The sequence below is a fragment of the Oenanthe melanoleuca genome, chromosome 1 (genome assembly GCF_029582105.1).
Source record: "Oenanthe melanoleuca isolate GR-GAL-2019-014 chromosome 1, OMel1.0, whole genome shotgun sequence".
Lineage (NCBI taxonomy): Eukaryota > Metazoa > Chordata > Aves > Passeriformes > Muscicapidae > Oenanthe > Oenanthe melanoleuca.
In genome coordinates, this window is record NC_079333.1 from 78,633,940 (window position 1) to 78,652,947 (window position 19,008).

Here is a 19,008-nt window from a genome sequence, read left to right on the forward strand (position 1 = left end):
GGTTAATCTTTTTGTTCAAAGGACATGTCCAAAAGTCAGCCATGTAATCATAGGTCTGATCTAACAGAAGATGATCAATGTTAGTGTTTCACCCTGCAGAAGGGATGGCTTTGAGAGAAAAATGCTGTTTAGCAAGTTCTCCCGAAGGCATTGGTAAATCTACATGAGATAAGGCAATGGCTTTAAATTGAAAGGTGGTATTGAAGAAATTCTTTCCTGAGAGGGTGATGAATCACTGGAAGAGGTTGTCCATAGAGGTTTTGGACTCATCACTCCTGGAAATGTTCAAGGCCAGTTTGGTTGGAGCTTGGAGCAGCCTGGTCTAGGGAAGGTGTCCCAGCCCATGGCAGGGGGGCTGGAACGAGATGATCTTTGAGGTCCCTTCCAACCCAAACCATCCTATGATTCTATGGTTCCTCAGAAACAAAACCTTGTTAAACTAAAGAACAATGGTTTAAAAGGAAGATAAACATTTAGCCACACACACTTGTCAGATGAAAGCAGAGTGGAAGTGGCTAAATTAGTGTGACTCAGCTAATGCAGGGAACAGTTTGAACGAGTGATGTCAACCCTGATTCAGCTGGGCAAATGTGCCAACTCTCACGTCAATAAAGCTGGTGGTACTACTGGCATGATTAAGGGCACTGGGAAGGGCTGGGGGAAGAAAAGCAAGGTCTGTGACCGAGGGCAGAGATCTGACTGATTCACCAGTGTGCTGCTCTGGCTGCACAGGGGGAGGTGAGTAAGATATCTAAGGGAAAAGGGAAGTAACGCTGGGCAGAATGAGGGAAAGGATTTGAAAATGTTAGGGCAAGCTTGATCCATAGTGGAAGCTAGAGTTTTGAGAAATCATCTCAGAATGAAGGGTATGTCTCATTGGGACTCCCCAGAAGACTAAATGGGGAATTATATAAGCTTCACAGTTGAAAAAGCATCATAGAGGGCTGTATTCTCCCACCTTCTCCCTCAGAAAAGCATGTGTCCTTCATGGGGCACTGAAAACCATGGATGGACTGAAACTGCTGTGAACCTCTGCCAAAGGTAAGTCCTAACAGCATTCCTTTTTAAAATGACAGGAAAATTCACTCCCTTCTCTCGAGTTTCCAGAGGCAGGAGCCCTCTCTCCCTCCTCTGAGCTGGATCAGCCTTCCTCTGTCTGACAGATTTAAACCCATTTTCTTCTACACCTTCATTGTTTTTTATCAATCCTCAAGCAAAAAAATTATATTTTAATCAGAAAAATCAAGTTCCCTCCAGTGGGATGCTAAAAATAACCCACACTCTGCACTCTCAAATTATTTTCATGCAAAGTTGCAAATTTCAGATGGCTCTGATTACAAATCTTTCTAAAATTTTGAGTAAAACAGATTTATTAACTATCTAACATGTTAGGATTTTATAAAAATATTTCCTGTCAATTTTTTTTTTTTTTTACTGATGACAAACAACAGTGTCTATAGATAGGTCATTCTTTTGGGTGAGGATATAGTTGTTTCAAAGCTCATTGCTGTTACAGCCCACCCCAGAAGGTGAGGGTAAACCAGGTTCTTGTTAATATATCTCTTTGGGCAGGTTAGAGCAAAATGACACTGACTGATAGGTGTTTATAAATAAATATATATAGGTAGGCTCTATTTTACAATAATTTGGTTAATTTTAGAATAATTTGGTTGCAATGGAAAGCAGGTTTGTACTTATTTTGGTTATTATCCATAGTAATAAAAAAGCATAAAAATAACACTTAAGAAAAAATATAAGGGAAAAGAAAGAAAGGATAAGAGTAGAAATATACCACCACCTGTGGATCCCAAAACAAGACTTGATTGTTGCAGTTTCAATATTCTTGATGCCCACTGGTCAAAGTGATGGTCACAGTCTTGATCCATTGGGGAGGGGGAAGCCCAGAAACACAAAGCTCAATGGATTAATATAAGCTCAGGCTCTGTGGGAATACTGAGATGCCTCCCATGAGGCAGGTAGTCTTACACTGTCTGATGCAAGACTGGATCATGGGGCAATAAGGGGTCTTTGATGGCTTGTGACACCTTCTAAGACATTTCAACTGCCTCTCTCTTCACTGTAGTTGAGCCAATTATAGCCCATCAGAAGGGATGAATATCTTCAGGCCACATCTGAATGCCCCAGTATGCCCCTGGAAGGGAATTTTCATTTGTGTAAAGTAGACATTTACTATGTCTACACATGGCATGGTAGCAGCACAATCCCACCTCACACCATCTGCTTCTTACAGGCCTCTTCCCTTACCTGGCTCAAACCCAGCAGCTTGTGCACCCTCTCTGCACCTGGAGGTTACTCTGAGCACGATCAGTAAAGCACCTGAAGCTTTTGCACATGGCCAGTTTAGAATCATTAACCATTTCAGCATTCCAGTCTCTCACAACTGCCTTTCACTGGCCCTGAGCAGAGCTGACACACCACAAGAGTTCAGTGGAAGAATTTGTATTAATGAGCTCCAGGTTAGCAAGAGTTTAAACAAGCACAATTATCAATGTTGACCAAAAATTGAGATTGATGAGCAGAGTGCCTAGAAATGTATCTTTCTCTAATACAGAATGAATTTCTGGATATGTCTCTGGGTGAGGCAACCAAGAGCAATTATTTTCTCAGATGGTTCAGTTGTGAAGAAGCTGAAGTGTTCCAAAACTGTGAGCAAAAGCTGTTCCACAAACAAGTAGTTTATTTACTTTCACTTGGCAGATGGATGGGCATTTTCTCTCGGCCTGTCTCTGATGAATTTTGTATCACCAGACTGTTTGGTTGAGAGTCAGTTTTATTTCAACTCAGTGTTAAATGCTGCTCTTCACTATTGTGCTCTTGGCAGATAGAGTTTGGTAGGCAGGAGTGTTACAGGGGTAATATTTTTTTTCCCAGAATGATGGCTAGAGCAGGTGGATAGACTTTTTCCTTCTCCATGTTTGGTTCCCTAATGAACACTGACCTGCTTGTCCTCACTGAGAATGTCATCTGCACATATATGTTGTCATGTTTGGTTAGGCAATAAGCACCCTATATAAGCACTAGAAGGCTCCTTATTTAATATCAGAAATCTAGATAGGAAGCAGATTTTTAATGATTACTTGTAAATCAATAGATGCTTTGCCAGTGCCAGTCCTAGCTCTTGATGTTGGCACTATGAAAATTAGGACTTAAAGTTTAAAAATATTTCAGGAAGTGTTTTTGAGTACCTGAAATGTTTCAGCATATCAAGAAGGGAGGAAAATAGAATTAATCATGCTGAAGGACATTCTAATATTAATTGTATAGAAGCAGCATGGAGATAATTGAACAATGCTCCATGAAAGGAGTAGAATGGAGTAATTTTTTCTTGTTTAGAGTCTCTTGTTTTAAAAAATCTGCTTGGTTTTAAAGGTTTTATCCTAACAGGGGGAGCAGACATTAACAATTCTGCTGTCAGCACTTGAATATCTGATCAGGAATAGTTGCACAAATTAATAATCAGGTGATGATACATATGCTCTGAAGTGCCTAGGAATTTTCCTGTATTAGGTATATTTCACCAGTTCCCTTGAAATAATACAGGAGGATCTCTTCCTAGGAATATTCAGGATGCATAGCTATTGATTTTAAAGATAAATCATTCTTTCAAGCCTTATTCTCTTAGGCTGCTGGTAGTCACAACTATTGTGATGCATCAGTAGTCTGCCCATCACCTTAGAGGAAATTTGTGTGCATAATGAGACATCAGCTTCTGACCAGTGTTAGGAGGTTTTTTAATGTAGTTCATTGAATTCAAAATGGAAATGACAAGAATAGTATCAATTAGCTATTTCAGATATATCTGGTGAGATTTGGAAAACTTACATGATCTCTCTGTGTCTCAGTTCCTCACTGAGGATTCTGTTTTCATGTATTCATGCCCTCCTCCATCTCTCCCATTACATGCAGTGCATATCCTGAGGCAGGTGTTAAATGGGTCTGATTTAGTCTAGTGGTTCTGTAATCACAACACTAACAGCACTATGGTTATAATTGAAATCTTCCACTGATTCCCCTTGATTAGCTAAGGCCAAACATAGCTACATGGCACTGCAGTACCTTATAGGACTCTTTCCAGCCCTGATGCAGTCACCATACCCTACAGTGCAGGTGTATAGTGTACCCCAAACCTGCACTCTGCTATCTCATAAATCTCTGCCTGCAGGATTTGAAACTGGAACAGAGGCATTGGATCCAAGGTTGACTTTCACTGTCAACAGCTGGCTATTTGTTGCAGCTGATAATTTTCAGAAAGGACAGAGGTATCTCCTCCAGGAAATTACTTTCTCAAGCCTTCCATTGGTGTATGTACACAAACAGTTTGAAAAGTATTACAAAATGATCCATGACAAAAGAAATGTTACATTTTGAGACTGTAGATGCAGAGTAGAAGGCTGCATGGGCAACTGCCATCCTGATAATATGAAACAGAAATGTGAGATCAGATTTAAAACAGAAGTAAGAGACCCAGATGGTGGAAATTTAGCTATTGCAGTAGAAAGCTGTGATTTCAAAATTCCCTTCTGTTAACAAGCAGTGTCACTTTCAGGACACTCCCTTTAGCTTTCTGTTATCTTTTTTGCCTGACTCACCATTCCTTTCCAGTAAAACATATCACTAACAGCCCAAATTTCTGAAACTTGGTTTTCACTTCAGTACAGAGCAAAAAATGAGTTTTCCCCCTCTTCCTTTCTTGGTGTAAACAGAGGTAGAACTCAAGAACTCAAGATATCAAGAATCCCAAATGTCCCCAGCACGTGATTGCAAATACCAGCTGTGTTGACACAACAAGCCAGACTGCAGGGGCTGTGAGAAGGAAAAAACCTTGTCCTTTAGTCACATGCATGGGACTTCACTGGCCTGACACAGGACTCAGAGGACTGAGGCAGAAAAGGCTGTCAAGTACTAAACACTGCTCAAAGCACAGTTTTTGATCAGCCCAAATCCACTCCTGGTTCCAATGCATCACTCTGATGGGCTGAACCTGTTATGAAACTCAGGGTGAGAGTCTGTTAAGGATGGGAAAAAAAGTGTTGAATTCCTACCATTCCTGCTTTTCTGAATAAATTAACAGCATATCAAAATTTAAAAAATAAAATTAAATCTTTAATTATTTAAAATTTTAAGAGAACTCCAGGAAATATGTGTAAAGTAATTAACTTCTTTTCTCTGAAGTCAGTAGTGGCAATGAGTTATGGTGCAAGAGAAGAGGAAGAATATACTGCAATTATTGAGGTGTTACCATTAATTCAAAGTACAAACCACACCTTAACCAGACAAAATTCACATGTTTTTCTAATAAACAAAAGACACAAGGGGAAATGAAGTTTTCTACATTTTAAAAATTGAGTACTGGGCTTGGGGTTGGGTTTGCCACTATTACCATTGGATTTCAGATTCCAAGTCACACTCTTCTCACTTAAATAAAACATACTTCTAAATATAGCCAAAGTTCTCCAGAAGCATTTACCTTCCTTTATGTTAGTTCATAATTAGAAAAATGTGGGTTCTGTACATTCCCCACCATAAGATCATGTCTGATTAACACCAGAACAAGGAAGCAATTGGATTCAAGCACTTGAGGTAAAGGTTTGTTGGTTTAACCTTACCTTGAAAACCCAAAAACCCAGAAAAAACAAAAAAAACCCACCCCAAAATGAAAAAGAAACAAACACATGGCCCTAAATATATCCTTTTCCAAACTAAGATCAAGATTAGCTCATTGAATCTATGTATCAGGAAAATCTAGATATAAGTCAGAGTAATCACTGTCAAAAATATTTTATTGAAAGAAAGAGGCACACAAAAGACAAAGCAACAGTTATTAAGACTTTACTATTAACAAGCTGAAACATTCCATTGATCTTCTCTATGACAGTTCTGTAGTTGGATTTGTTTGGTTTTTTGTTAATTTGTTTGTGTTTTATTTGAAACATGTATTTTTAACACACATACTGAAAGAATAAAACTATTCTCATACATAACTGTAACAGCCTCTGCCTGGGATGAGAGTGAAGATCTCTAGATTTCTAGCACTTCACTGAATAAGCATCAAAAGTGTTTCATGGGATTCTTCCTTTCTCAACATTTCTCTGCTGTGTGTCCAGTATCTGAAGATTGGGAAAAGCACAAAAGAGGCAGTTCCTATGCTCTGCACACCAGCTAGCAAATGATAAAAATCCTAATACTTGATCTCTTCAACCCTTTACAGAAGGGATTGTGAAATATTTTTTCCAAGTTTGGCAATTTTTGTAAAGGCAATAAATAATGCAGTCTTGACACCTTAAGTTCATTTTTGCACCAAAACCTGGGGCCATATCCTTAGTGAATAAACTTTTTAATGTGAAAAATGAGGTATATCCATTTCAAGCCAATAAATTAAAAAAAAAAAAAAAAAAAAAAAAAAAAAAAAAAAAAAAGAGAGAAAAACTTTTATCCATTATTGCCCCTGTAAATCCAGCTTAACATGGAAAGCTGGAATGCAAAATATCAGTGTGTATGAATAAAGTGGTTGATTTCAAACCCACTTATTAACAAGTCAGTCAACTCCCCTCAGAATGACATTCATATGTTGTCAGTGTGTCTTGCAATTGCATTTTTGATAATTGCAAATTAACTTTATAAAGCAAGCCAGTTAAAAGGACAATTTCAGAGACAGGGCTGGACAAACCTTCAGATATGAAGAGTTAAACAGGCAGTCCCACCTGTTCAAGATGCAAGATTTATTTGTTTTTTTTCCTTGTTAGTTCTGTGACTTTTCTTTTTTTTTAAATTTGGTGCACACTGAAAGATGCATATTAGCCACTAAAAGCCAGCAGAACAATGGCAAGTAGGGCAGGATCTTCCTGGGATTTTAATTCCATAGGTCACACCTGAAGTGCATGACTTAATTTCTTCTTTAATCTTTTTCTTAAAATATAAAGCCTTATTAAAATACATAAAAGGTTCTGAAACCTTTCTGTGCCCTATGCAAAAAGGAAATAGCAGTAAGAGCTCTGAGCTAGTCATGCAGACGTGTCTCCTTGGAGGACAAAGACCTTGGGTAGGGTTCCAGGGAGAGTTTGCTGGCCCAGAGGGATGCTCCAGCCCCTCGGTGGGGAGTGGCCCTGAAATGGGCTTTCCTGAGGGAGTGCCTTGTGAAAAGGGAAGTCTCCAGAATCAATTTCTCACTGTGCTCCTGAATCAAGCTGATCTGTCCTGCTTCTCAGCCTGAATGACGCATAGGTACCCAGGGTTTAACAAGCACTAAAATTAAGGTAAGTTTTGAAAATAACAATATAAATGGTACTCCTCTTTTGACTCTTCAGCTACCAAGAGATTTAAAATTTATTAGATCTATATTGTTTATTTCATCATAATTGATCAATTTCTACACTGTCTAGTATCAAACAGGGCATGGGGTGGGGGATGTTAAAAAGTATGTCTTGACAGCCTTAAAGGAAGTCTAAGTTTTAGGTAGTCTTAATCAGACAAACAGTCCCAGTGATTGCCTTAATCTAAGACTGTGAATTAGAACAATGAATAAAAGATTAAACTGTTTAATGGTTGAATTTTCTTTCCAAATTAGGTATAATATAATTATCAAGATCACCTGAAATCGACTTTTTTGGCAATTTTACTATTTTTTTCAAAGAAAATATATGTATATAAGAATTGTTTATTTAAAAAGTAACTTTTGCACTTAGGAGGATATAATACTCAGCCCCAGAAACTTTTCAAAAATAGCTTTATTCAAAGACATGTATAGTGTAGATTTAAAATAAACCAGTTTATTTTCCTGCTACTTGAGCTAACAGCTCTTAATTTTTATGAAACTTGTTTTAGCTATTTTCATTTTTCTTTCTCTGTCTACTTCCCAAATGTGGCAGGTGGGCTTTGTACAAACAACCTCTACAGCTGTAGTGGTAGACAGGCTGGCAGCTCCTGTCAGTTCTCTTCCCTTTCTCTTACTCCAACAACCTACTGCTGTAAACCACACATTGCTGGGCACCAACCAACAGGTATTAGCTGAAGTTGAAGATCAGAAATAAAAAAAGGGGATAAATAAAATAAAAAGAAGTGGTAAAATATGTATAGTATTTTTAATTTTTTTTAAACCCACATTTTTGACAGGACACTGCTTGGAAAACATTTGGGTTTTTTGGGGGATTTTTTTTGCATTATGGTTATTTTTAAGGTGGTTTAGATTGTTGAGATAATTTCTATCCCACTAGATTAACTGGACTCTGTAAGTATATTTGGCTGGTATGTATTCTTTCAGACAAAAGAGCCAGAGAGTCTTATGAGAAAAAATATTGCCAGGCAATGAATTTAATTTTGCTCATCAATGACTGAATTTCAGCACCATATGCTAACTCAATCCTCTTTGTAGCACAGGATGAGGAACACAAAATCCCGCCTGAGAAGAAATATTCTGTCTTTCAACTCATCTATGCTGGCATAAATGAAAATATGTGATCTTTGACAAGTTGTGAACAAGAAACTTTTTATGTATGGACAGGTTTTGTTCCCTTTTGGTCACTTATGCTGCACTGCTTTCACTTTACTGTTTTTTGTGGACTAATTAATTGTATACAAACGTAAGAAATACCCAGTGGGCTCAGCCTGCAGCAGTGAGGACAGGAGGTGTTACTCAGAAACAATCCACAACTCTGGCCACCTCCTGCATTGCTGAGTATTCCCCCAGCACCTACAGCTGCTGGATCAGGGAAGTGAGCTTGTGCATCCATCTCTAGCACCTTTTGGCATCTTTCCATGTAGCTGCTTGCCCTGCATCTGCCTGCTCCCATTCGCAGCATCGCTGGCAGAAGGTGGAGAGGTGCCTCAGTCCTCTACAAAATCTGCTCCTAGGAGCAGCTCACCTCGGGGAAACAGCACTGAAACATCTCACCTGAAATGTCTGTCTTTGACTCAGGTTGGTTGGCTTTTTTCTAAGTTTGTTCAGGCTTACTCTAAAATCTTCCTTGTCTGCCTCTGTGTGTCCTCTCTCTAGATGCTTTTATATTGCCACACAAATTATGTCCCTTTTTGTTTCTAACATCAAAAGCTGTTGCTACTGTAAAATTTATTTTGTTCCTTTTCCTGTTCCACATCCCCTTTTACCTTGTTTTTCAAAAAAATCATGTTAATATTAGCCATAAGTATTTTGACTGGCTTAGTGTTTTCCAGCCTCATTTTCCCCTTTCTTAGTACTTACATGTTCCTAGGACTGTTTTTGATTGCTCCATTCCATGGAGAGGGATGAGCCACTGCATGTAGAACAACAAACCATCCAAATTTCCTTGTTTTTAATTTTCCCTGACTTTTTCCTCTTTCCACACACCATACTGTTCTAAGAGCACAGTTAATGGCACAGCTCACCCTCTCCTCTCCATAAATTTAGAATTGGCTTCTTACCTGGGCACACCGAGCAGAATTTATTCTTTTTTTTGCTGACCATGTGCATATTGTGACTTGCATACTGTAGCTGCTACAGCTGAGATCACTCCAGACTGACCCAGATGAGGAAACCTCTGCCTTACAGCTTTTTTAATTGATTTTTTTCACAGCACCTCCTAAACAAGGGCAGCATTCCTTGAGTGGTCTCCTTTTCACTGCATGGTGATAAAATAATATTACAAATTAATCTGTATATGTATATAATTTTAAGTGTATGTGTATTACTTTTGGCCAGGAAACATCATTGCAGATTTTTTTGATGTGCTGAACATTCACACATTTCCCTCTAAGTGACCAGTGGCACTTATTTGCCTATGTATTGTGAACCTTTTGATATAGCTCCAGGTCCTGATTTCTGGATACAATATGTCCGAGAATTTAAAAGAGAAAACAATCAGAGTCAAGAAAAATCAGTTAGTGAGTGAAAGTCTCTGAACATGGAGGCATGTGAACACAGAAGGTATCAAATGCTGTTTCACATTAAAGCAATCTCTGAATGAGACCCTTCAGAGAAATAGCAATGCTGTCTTGCTAAAACCAACTTTGATCAGTCTGAATCTGTTTGCTCACTGTATTCCAAATTTAGCAAACTCCTGAAACTCTCTTGCTGATAATTATTCAAATGGCAGGATTCATCTCTTCTTATGGTTCATATCCTCCTAAACCAGGTAACACAAACACAGTCAAGAAATGTTCTCTATGGTCACAAGAGGCCAAATAACACATTCAAGTAGAGCTACTGGGCTGAAACCTGGTCGTGGGTATGTCAGGGGGGCCCTACCCAAACTGCCTGCAGTGCCAGCAGTGTCATATCTGTGGTGCTGGCTTGCAATCAAAGCTGTGCTGTCACTCAAAACCAGTGCTCTGTGGCACATTCTCTCTGGCCCTGGCACCCAGTTAAAGAGTGGGAACATCCTGGGAGCAGCAGGCACCAGTCAACAAGACCTGTCAAACTTATTTCATATTTACTTTTTGTACTTTCGACACCTTTTAAGCATCTAGGTGACCCTTTCCTAATATTTCACAGATGCAAAATGAAAACCTCACGTTCTAACTACTTTTTCAACCAAACTTGGAGCTAAGGAGCCTCAGTTTCCTCAGATCTGTGGCCCAAAACTTTTGTTATGGCACGTGTTACAGTCATTCCTGTCCTGCTGATATCAAGCTTTTTCCAGCATAAGACACTGTTTTCCACAATCCTGGCCAGTGGACAAGAAGACATAAAAGGTGAGTAACAGTTCATCCTCTGCCAACCATCCCAGATGTTTAATGTGAACAATCTAATTGTCAAGGCACTTTCTATGGCCCATAAAGAGACTTGCAGTAGGACAGGTGCCCAAGACAATTAATTCTGAGAGCTGCAAAGAGCAGCATGACTCCCACTGCTGAAAGTCTTATTCAGCAAAGCTCAGAAATTCCTACTCCATGCAGAAACAGAGGTCCTGGTAGAGCTACTGGGCATGCCAGGCTTGCTGAGGGACAGTTCTTTGTGTACACAGTGGAGGATCCTCTCTCCATGTAATATCATTGTTATTGCAGATGCACTTAGGCTACATAATGTTCTGTGGATCACCAAGGATGATTCAAGAGTTATTTTGTCCTGGAACAATAACCTGACAAAAGAAGAAACCAAGAAATACACTGTGAAATACATTTTGGTTTATAAGTTCTTCAATACCACTAAGGAAAGGAAAGTAAGTTCTTCAGAGGTTGCACACAGTGTAAAATGAAATAATATATTGTATCATTCAGGAGATGAGTTTGCATAATTTCCTTTTTAATACTTAGAACAGTCTACCTTCATGGAATTTCTTCTTCCTCCTCTTAGGAAAGACTTCAGGAGAAGGAAAAGATAATACAACTTAAATTACACTCTGGTTTTAATGCTAAAGTTAAGACACAACTTTTTGCAAAAGAAACAGAAGACATAATTAAGGAGAGTGACTGGACAGAATTTACTTACAAGGCACCTCCAGGTCAGCTATTTCCTACTTACTGTTAGGAAATCCAAGCACTTATGATAATTTCCTGTCTTGGAGAATTTCTGAAATCTCATTATTATCTTCTGCTACTTTTTTTTTTTTGTACAGATATGTTAAGAATATGGTTCATAATACTTTGAGGTATTGCAGAATTATTTCCTTTATTAGATGTGCTCATCTAATAAGGAAAACTACAGCTCTGCTGAGCAAGATGTCAGCATGACCCAAACACTTTTCATTTTCCCTACCAACCCATGTCTCTTGAAGATTGCCTTCTGTGTCACACGATTTCAGCAATTCTTAACTGTCTAAAATGCAAAAAGAACTATTTTTTCCTCACATAATATATTTTCATGCTTCTAGAAAGAAGCCAATATAATGGGCTTGTAAAGGAAGCCATCATGTTATTAGAAAATAAATGTAAAATAAACACGATTTTTTCTTTTTACCATTTCTTTGTTGCAGTCTACATTCAGAATCTTTCATGCATCATATATAACATTTCTTTTTTCAACTGCACCTGGCACATCAAAGCAGAAGCTCCTGAAGATATTCAGATCTTTACCTCATATAGGTAAGGATGTTTAGCAAAATAAGTATGAAACCAAGATTTTAGACCTAAGTCTTTGATTTAAAAATCTTATATTTCCTTCTCACAGACACGTAGGAAAAGTTTTTACATGCCAGGAATATATTAAAAATACAAGAAAGAAAAACATTGGATGCCATTGGAAAGAAACACATTTCCAACAATCAAGGAAAATAAATTTAAATATAACTGTGAGAAATTTGAGAAACAGTTCAAGAGGATTGTCTTATTACAAAGCTTTCACACCTCAGATAATAGGTAAGTATTGTCTATTACTGTATATTATGAAAAGTTTATTTATTGGTTATTATTTATTGTTTACTTCATGGAAAGCAAAAAAGGAAACAGGTGTGACAAAGCCATAATATTAATTCTAAATATTTAGGTATTCATCTCATTGTGAATGTTACACAAAGTTTAAATAAAATGGATTAGGGCTGAAGGTTTTTTAATTTTTTTGTCTGATTTAATAACATTGTTTATTTATAATTTTAATAAAAAGAAAAGATAGGCTAATGTGAGGAAACAATATTTAAAAGCATTATACCTTGTTTATCCATTTTTTTCTTTTCTATCCTTTTTTTATAGTGCTGATCAAGTGTGATTAAGAAAAAAGAGCATAAATAGTCACAAGTCTCATTTATAACCTGAATATATTGTTCTCAAACACTAGTAGAATTTTTATTTGTTGTTTTTTTTTTAAAGTTAAAAATATCTTGGCAGTTATTTTTAATTATCAACAGTTTTGAATGATCATATAAAATTACTTCTCCTAACTTCTCTGGGAAGTTTGAATTAATCTCATGGGTAAGAAATTCACCTGAATTTTAGCAAAGATTGCAGATTCAAATGCCTTTTAAGTCATTAACATGTTGATCATCTTCCAGACCTGTAACCTGGGAATCTGTCATAGCTCAAGGGATAGCTAAAAAAATATAATTCAAAACTCTAAAAATTTATTCTGAGTTAGATCTCATTTGACATTTTCCAAGACATTAGAATTGTTTGCTTTACCTAAAGCTTAGCACTGCAATCAGAGCCAGCTATAATCCAAGATATGACAAAAGGATGAAAAGAAATTGCTGCCTATTCTTGACATCCTTAGAGAAGGGAGAATGGTCTGGCTGCAGTATTTTAGAGACTAAACAAAAAAAAAAAACCAAAACAACAACAACAAACCAACAAAAACCAAACAAAAAACCCAACAAAAACACACACACAAAGAAATCCACACAAACCCCCCCCCCCCAAAAAAAAAACCAACCCCCCCCCAAAAAAAAAAAAAACAACAAAAAACACCAAAACCCTGCATCTTACTCTTATATGAATCCAAGGCTGAAATCCTGGGACCCAAACATCCCTTGCTTCCTATCTTGTACTCCCTCCATAGCAAGTGCTTGCTTTCTCCTCTACAGGAGACAGAAAAAGAGAAATTTCTTAAGCATCTGCAGAAATCTTCATGTATTGAACCAGACAAATCCTCTGGGCAACAGGTTGTTGTGAGAAATTGTGGATGCCCCATCCCTGGAAGTGTCCAAGGACAGGTTTGATGGAGATTTGAGCAGCCTGGTCTAGTGGGAGGTTGCCCTGCCCATGGCAGAGGATTTGGAGCTAGATGGTCCTTAAGATCCCTTCCAACCCAAACCCTTCTAAGATTCTCTGAAGACTTTCTAAGTGCTCCTTCTGTAACCCCTCTGTGAGAGATGAAATTCCATTTTTTGAAGTAATAATACCAGGCCTGTGGGTAGATGAAGCACATGTATCCTACATGACATGGAGCCAGCAGCAGACTCAAGATCTTCTCAACACCAACACAGACTCCAGAGAGGACTTTTTTCCCCTGCCCACTCCTTCTGCTTTCCTAGAAAGGTATCTGAAAAACCCCAATTATGTCACTTTATTTTGAGACAGTCACTGAACAGCAACTTCAAAGAAAATGTGTCACTCACTAGATGTCTCATTTGGGTGTGGCAAGCTCCCAAGCACTCAGCTGTGTATTTTAAGGACTAATGTACTTTTATTTGTTTAACACCAGTTTAAATATGAGAAGGATCATGAGTTAGAGAAGGTCTCTCTGTGCCCTTTATTTTTCAGAGAAGCTGAACCCACCAATCAACGTGTCAGTTTCCCTTGAAAACAGAAGTATTAAAATTCACTGGAAACCTCCACCTACTATTGGTTCAGCAAGGAAAAAATGTTTTTTGTACCAAGTGAAAATAACAGATCACAAGGTAATCAGTTTCCCTGGTGGTACACTTAGTCTGTATAACATAACTTCCATAAAAACAAGGAATACCTCAAACTTAAAAAAATTTAATCTCAAACAAACATTCAAGAAATCCCATTGTCTTTAATGAATAATCCAACTTGTCCTTCTGGTAAAAATGAAAAATCAATACATTTAATGAAATCTTTCAGAGTCAGGCTTGCATTGAAGTGAATTGGAAGTTTTTGTCTCCTATATTAAATTTGAATTGCACATTAGCATCACATAGACCATATTGACTTTTTTGTTATAGAAAAAAGAAGCATTGTCTGAAAGCTATGAAAGGCTGTCAGGTACCATGGAAAAAAAGATTAGAATTTGAAATGTTGGTTAAGTCTGAAATCAACAAGGCAAAACTCAGCAATAAGGAAAACCCTATGTTTAGGAAATACAGCTCAAATATGTCAACACAAAATAAGGAATTGAAATATAGGAGTCAACAGAGAAGGGAAAAGGTCTGTGGATTACAGTGAACCACAGACTGAGTCAATAATTCTGTGTTCTTAGGCAAAGGTCAAATGTTATTTAAGTATATATGATAAGCATGTCACATGTGAGATGCAGGTTGTGACTAATTTACCCGTCTAGATTCTGAGTTTCACCTGAAGTTTCATGCTGTGCTTTGGGCACCACAAAATATTAATAAACACCAGAACTGGAAAAGTCTTAAAGGGAAGAGAAATCATGCACAGGGTGAAATCCACATCACATCAGTCACTATGAGAACAGATCATGCTTTCCTCACACCAAGGAAGCAAAGATTCCATCTTCTCCATGTATGAGATTCCTAATTTCTACTTTTTTGCAGTTTTCTAACATCACTTTTAATTTCTACAAGCAAAAGTTCTCTCTCTTTTTTTATTACTTCTTAAATTTTTAGCATTTTTTATTTACAGAAGTTTGCTAAAGTGGTGGATGATTTAGAGATCACTCCATGTTTGGGCTTGATTTTTTGAAGTGATGTGTGTTTTTTCATAGGCACAGTTAAAGGTGTTTCAAGGTAGTCACAAAAATAGTGGATATCCTTCACCTTGAAAAATGCAAGATTTGATTTATCTGAGAAGAAAGTGTAGCACACTACCCACACCAAAATCTTGAAATTTGCAGTTCCATAGTTACTCTGTTTGTCCTATATGTGGTGTGAGAAAAAATGAAAGGGGAATAAGTGTTTTCAAATTCTTAATGTCCTGCCATTAAGGACATTCCATCTTACCAGCTTCAGTCTCTCTTCATATTAATTTTGGAGTTTTAGTACACATCAGATGAGTCAAATTTTATCTGGACATAAAAACTTGTTCTGAAAATCTCCTCCTACTAGTTAGAGATGTAAATAGTAATACTTGACACCCCTAGTTTATATATGTTTGAACTGAAATGTAAATATCTTAAAATAATCCCCTAAACCTCTCTTGACAGATTGTGAATGTCACTGCAGAGGACTATATGTATCCATTTCACAAGCCAGCAAAAAAATGTGCAGCACAAGTGAGAGTAAAGAAAGAGATTTGCATAGCAAACAAGATCTGGAGTGAATGGAGTGAACCAGTATTTATTCAAGATGGTAAGTTATGTACTTACAACTGTTGTCATGGGTTATGTTATTGCCATTCAATATATTTACTTCAATATTGCCTCCTCTTCTCCAGGCTGGTATTGGGTCATAACTGTACCTGGGGGTCCATGGCACACACCATGGCACAGCTCTGCTGCAGGGAAGGAGAGTCCTTAGTCTGAGTTCTACTTCCCTGGTCTTTACAGAGCTGCTGTCCTGAGTTAAGCTACAGCCTTTAGGAAAAAATAATGGTCAGCAGCTGACAAGGTCCTAACACCATCCCTCCACCCATTGCCCTGCAAAGGACAGCCCACAACAACTCTAAAAATACTTTCAACAGGAGTTAGTGAGCCAAGAAATCCACAAAAGTCATAACATTAATCAAAACACATAGTCTTTAAGGATTCAGTCCAAAATGCCCCTTATTACACTGGTGGAATAATTTTTTATCTGAAAGAGGTAGGAAATGGTTTAGCTCTCATTTTAGTTTGTGTGCTCTGGCCCCAACAGCTTGCTTGAGCACAAAGTAAACAAGAGCCTTGCAATTCTTTTCTTTCAACCTCTATGAAGAAAACACCTAAGACTGGTGTGCTTACAAGGAAAACTTGTGCTTTCCATGATGAGAATAATGCCTCCAAGTGCAGAAGCTTCCTGATTGTCAGGTTAGGCAGAGGGGAAGTATTGCAGTGGTGTGTTCTAACATTTATAGAGAAAAGCTTGTGTCTGTGTGTCAACATGCAAAAAAAAAAAAAGTACAGTACTATGGGTGGTAAAACAAAACAAGAAAGCATCATTATTTAATACAACAGACTGTATTTGGGAATATGACTTTTTCAAACTTGAGCTCCAAATACACATTTATCTGAGGACAGGAAGTGCCAGGGGAGACATTCTTATTTTTAAAATGGATTGAATGTAAATTCAGTTATAGAGTTCACTGGATACTGGCTGCCTACTCTATCAGATTCCTCATTGTATCCCACTGGTCTGCTGAAACCTTTTTTGCCCTAATTCATTCACTTCAAAAGTGTTCCACATGTGAAATAACTGGAGAGAGAAACCTAATTGTCCTTCATGTTCATTGTGGTGAAGGAGATAACTTCTCAGGCCATAAGAGTCTTGAATTGCTCTTTAAAGATTCCCTTTTCTTCTCACTAAAGAAAGAGAGAGTCTAGGACCACTGCATGGTCTAGGAGGGGTCTGCCTGGTTTTTCTGCCTGGCACAGGCCAGACACATCTGATGTGCAATAGGAGAAATCAGGAGAGGTCCTCTGGCTGGAGCCAGGTAGATTTCCCTGCCAGCCTTCCTCCAGAAGAAGGAATTGGATTTGAGCAGTCACCATTCTGGTTCCAGCCCACCAGACCCTGCTCTCAGCATCTGCCATCTCCTTTAGCTGTTTTCAACATTGCTGCTTTCCCAGCTTCCTCTACAGCTGTTGCTGAGGTTCAGTAATCACAGCGTGTTTCCTCCACTTCAGAAAAGTTTGTGATGGACAAGACCACCATGGCACACAAGTGTTAGAGCTGCATGTGTTCAGTGCAGCTGATGGTTTACCCTGGGGCATGCTGCACATGTGGTGCACAATTCCCCTCCTCCCTGCTCAGGAAGGATCAGTGGTTGTTGTAAAATGGATCTATGGAGATATTCCATTGGAGGGTCAGGTGCTCAGCCAAATCTCTTTACATACTTACTCTGTTGCTGAGACAAATTTTTCTGTCCATTTTACTCTGTGTTCTGTGGAAATTATTCTATCTGCTTCTAATTGGGAACATGTACAAATGGACATTATGCAAGTAACCTGAAAAGAAAAACATCTTTTAATATTTTTGTTTTGAAATGTGTAGAATTTTCTGGTATTACAGGATCTCTTTCAACTGAAAGTCTTGAAGAAGCATGACCTGCTTTCTGCTTGCTTTCCATTACATTCTACTTTTTCGTCTAGGAAATGTGCTGCATTTCTTTAAGAATGCATTTTAAAAAGGCATTTTAGCCTTCATTTAAAAAAAGCTGAAACATCAAAATGAAATAACATAATTCAAAACATAACTAAAATATTTGTTCTGAAATGTTCCTTTGACATGAAAAGAATTTGCTAATTTTCTCATGAGGAAAACATTAATTCTCCTTTGGAATTAGCATATGGCCTTGAAAAAAAGCCTCACAATTTAACCTGAACTGAGCTGTTTACTATGGAAACTTTCTGCTAAAAAAAGAAATGTTTAATCAGCTTTATTCATATGTAGAAACTTGAAATAATTGGTCTAATTTTTAGAGCTGATGAGCATTCATAGATCACTTTGAAGTTTGTAGTAATTCAGAAGTGTTCTGCATTTTTGCAAACCAAGCCACTTGTTTTTGGTTTCAAAGTTCTCTTATTTCTGTCAAACTTAAAGCATTTGCATCTGAAAAAAACCCACCATGACATGGTCTGCACAAAAGAATATATCTGCTTTTTTTCTTGCTGCTCTCCAAAATGCAAGAAGTAAGAAAGAGGAGAAGCAAACCTCTTTGTGGTTCAGCTGATGATAAGAACAGGGCTTCCTCTTCTCCTGGGTGTGTGCATGACATAGGGTTAGCAGAATGATGCAGAGCAATTACCACAAACTAAAAAAAAAATTTCTACTGCACAGTTCAGAGGTTGTTCAGAATAAATTTTCTGAGCCCTCATCTCAGAAAGCTAAAAGAAAATAATTTCCTTTTCATTATATGTGAATAGTTTTGTACTTTAAAGAAGGTAAGGCAGATTCTTGTAAGTTCTGCCCACAAATTTCTGAGTTTTTTCTTGGTTTCATATGAAATTTGTGTAAATAAATGTGTTCAAACTCTGAACTTTTGTTCCATTCTTTTATACCTTGATTTTTAATCAAGATTGACCCTAAAACCACTGTATAACTGGCCTCAGACCATAAACATTTTAAGAGCTGTCCTTGCCTGTTTTTCTTCAAAGTACTAAGTTAAAACCAGTCCAAACTAGTTGTGGTTCTAAAGCTAGATATTAAACAAAATATAAAATTTCCCAGAAAAAACATGTCTCAGTCAACCAAATACGTTGCTATTTTGGGTATTTTGGAGGAAGAAATGCAAGATAGAGAGCAGTAGTATTTGTTGAGCAGTATAAATATGTATTTATGCCATTTCTTTAGGACTGTGTCAAGCAGGGTT

The 19,008-nt window shown here is 37.7% G+C and overlaps 1 protein-coding gene across 2 annotated transcripts in view; it reads left to right on the forward strand.

Moving 5' to 3' along the window:
- Positions 1-679: 679 nt before the first annotated feature.
- Positions 680-19,008, forward strand: part of LOC130252980 (interleukin-5 receptor subunit alpha-like) — a 28,036-nt gene continuing 9,707 nt past the window's right edge. Inside the window, exons 1-9 of one of the 2 annotated variants that reach the window (XM_056491125.1) lie at positions 680-738; positions 8,390-8,932; positions 10,484-10,683; positions 10,996-11,150; positions 11,285-11,432; positions 11,904-12,012; positions 12,098-12,285; positions 14,122-14,258; positions 15,710-15,854. In XM_056491125.1, the coding sequence (XP_056347100.1) occupies positions 10,581-10,683; positions 10,996-11,150; positions 11,285-11,432; positions 11,904-12,012; positions 12,098-12,285; positions 14,122-14,258; positions 15,710-15,854 (985 nt within the window). In that variant the 5' untranslated portion in view covers positions 680-738; positions 8,390-8,932; positions 10,484-10,580. The remainder of the gene's footprint in view (positions 739-8,389; positions 8,933-10,483; positions 10,684-10,995; positions 11,151-11,284; positions 11,433-11,903; positions 12,013-12,097; positions 12,286-14,121; positions 14,259-15,709; positions 15,855-19,008) is intronic. The other variant, XM_056491134.1, reaches the window with a different exon arrangement.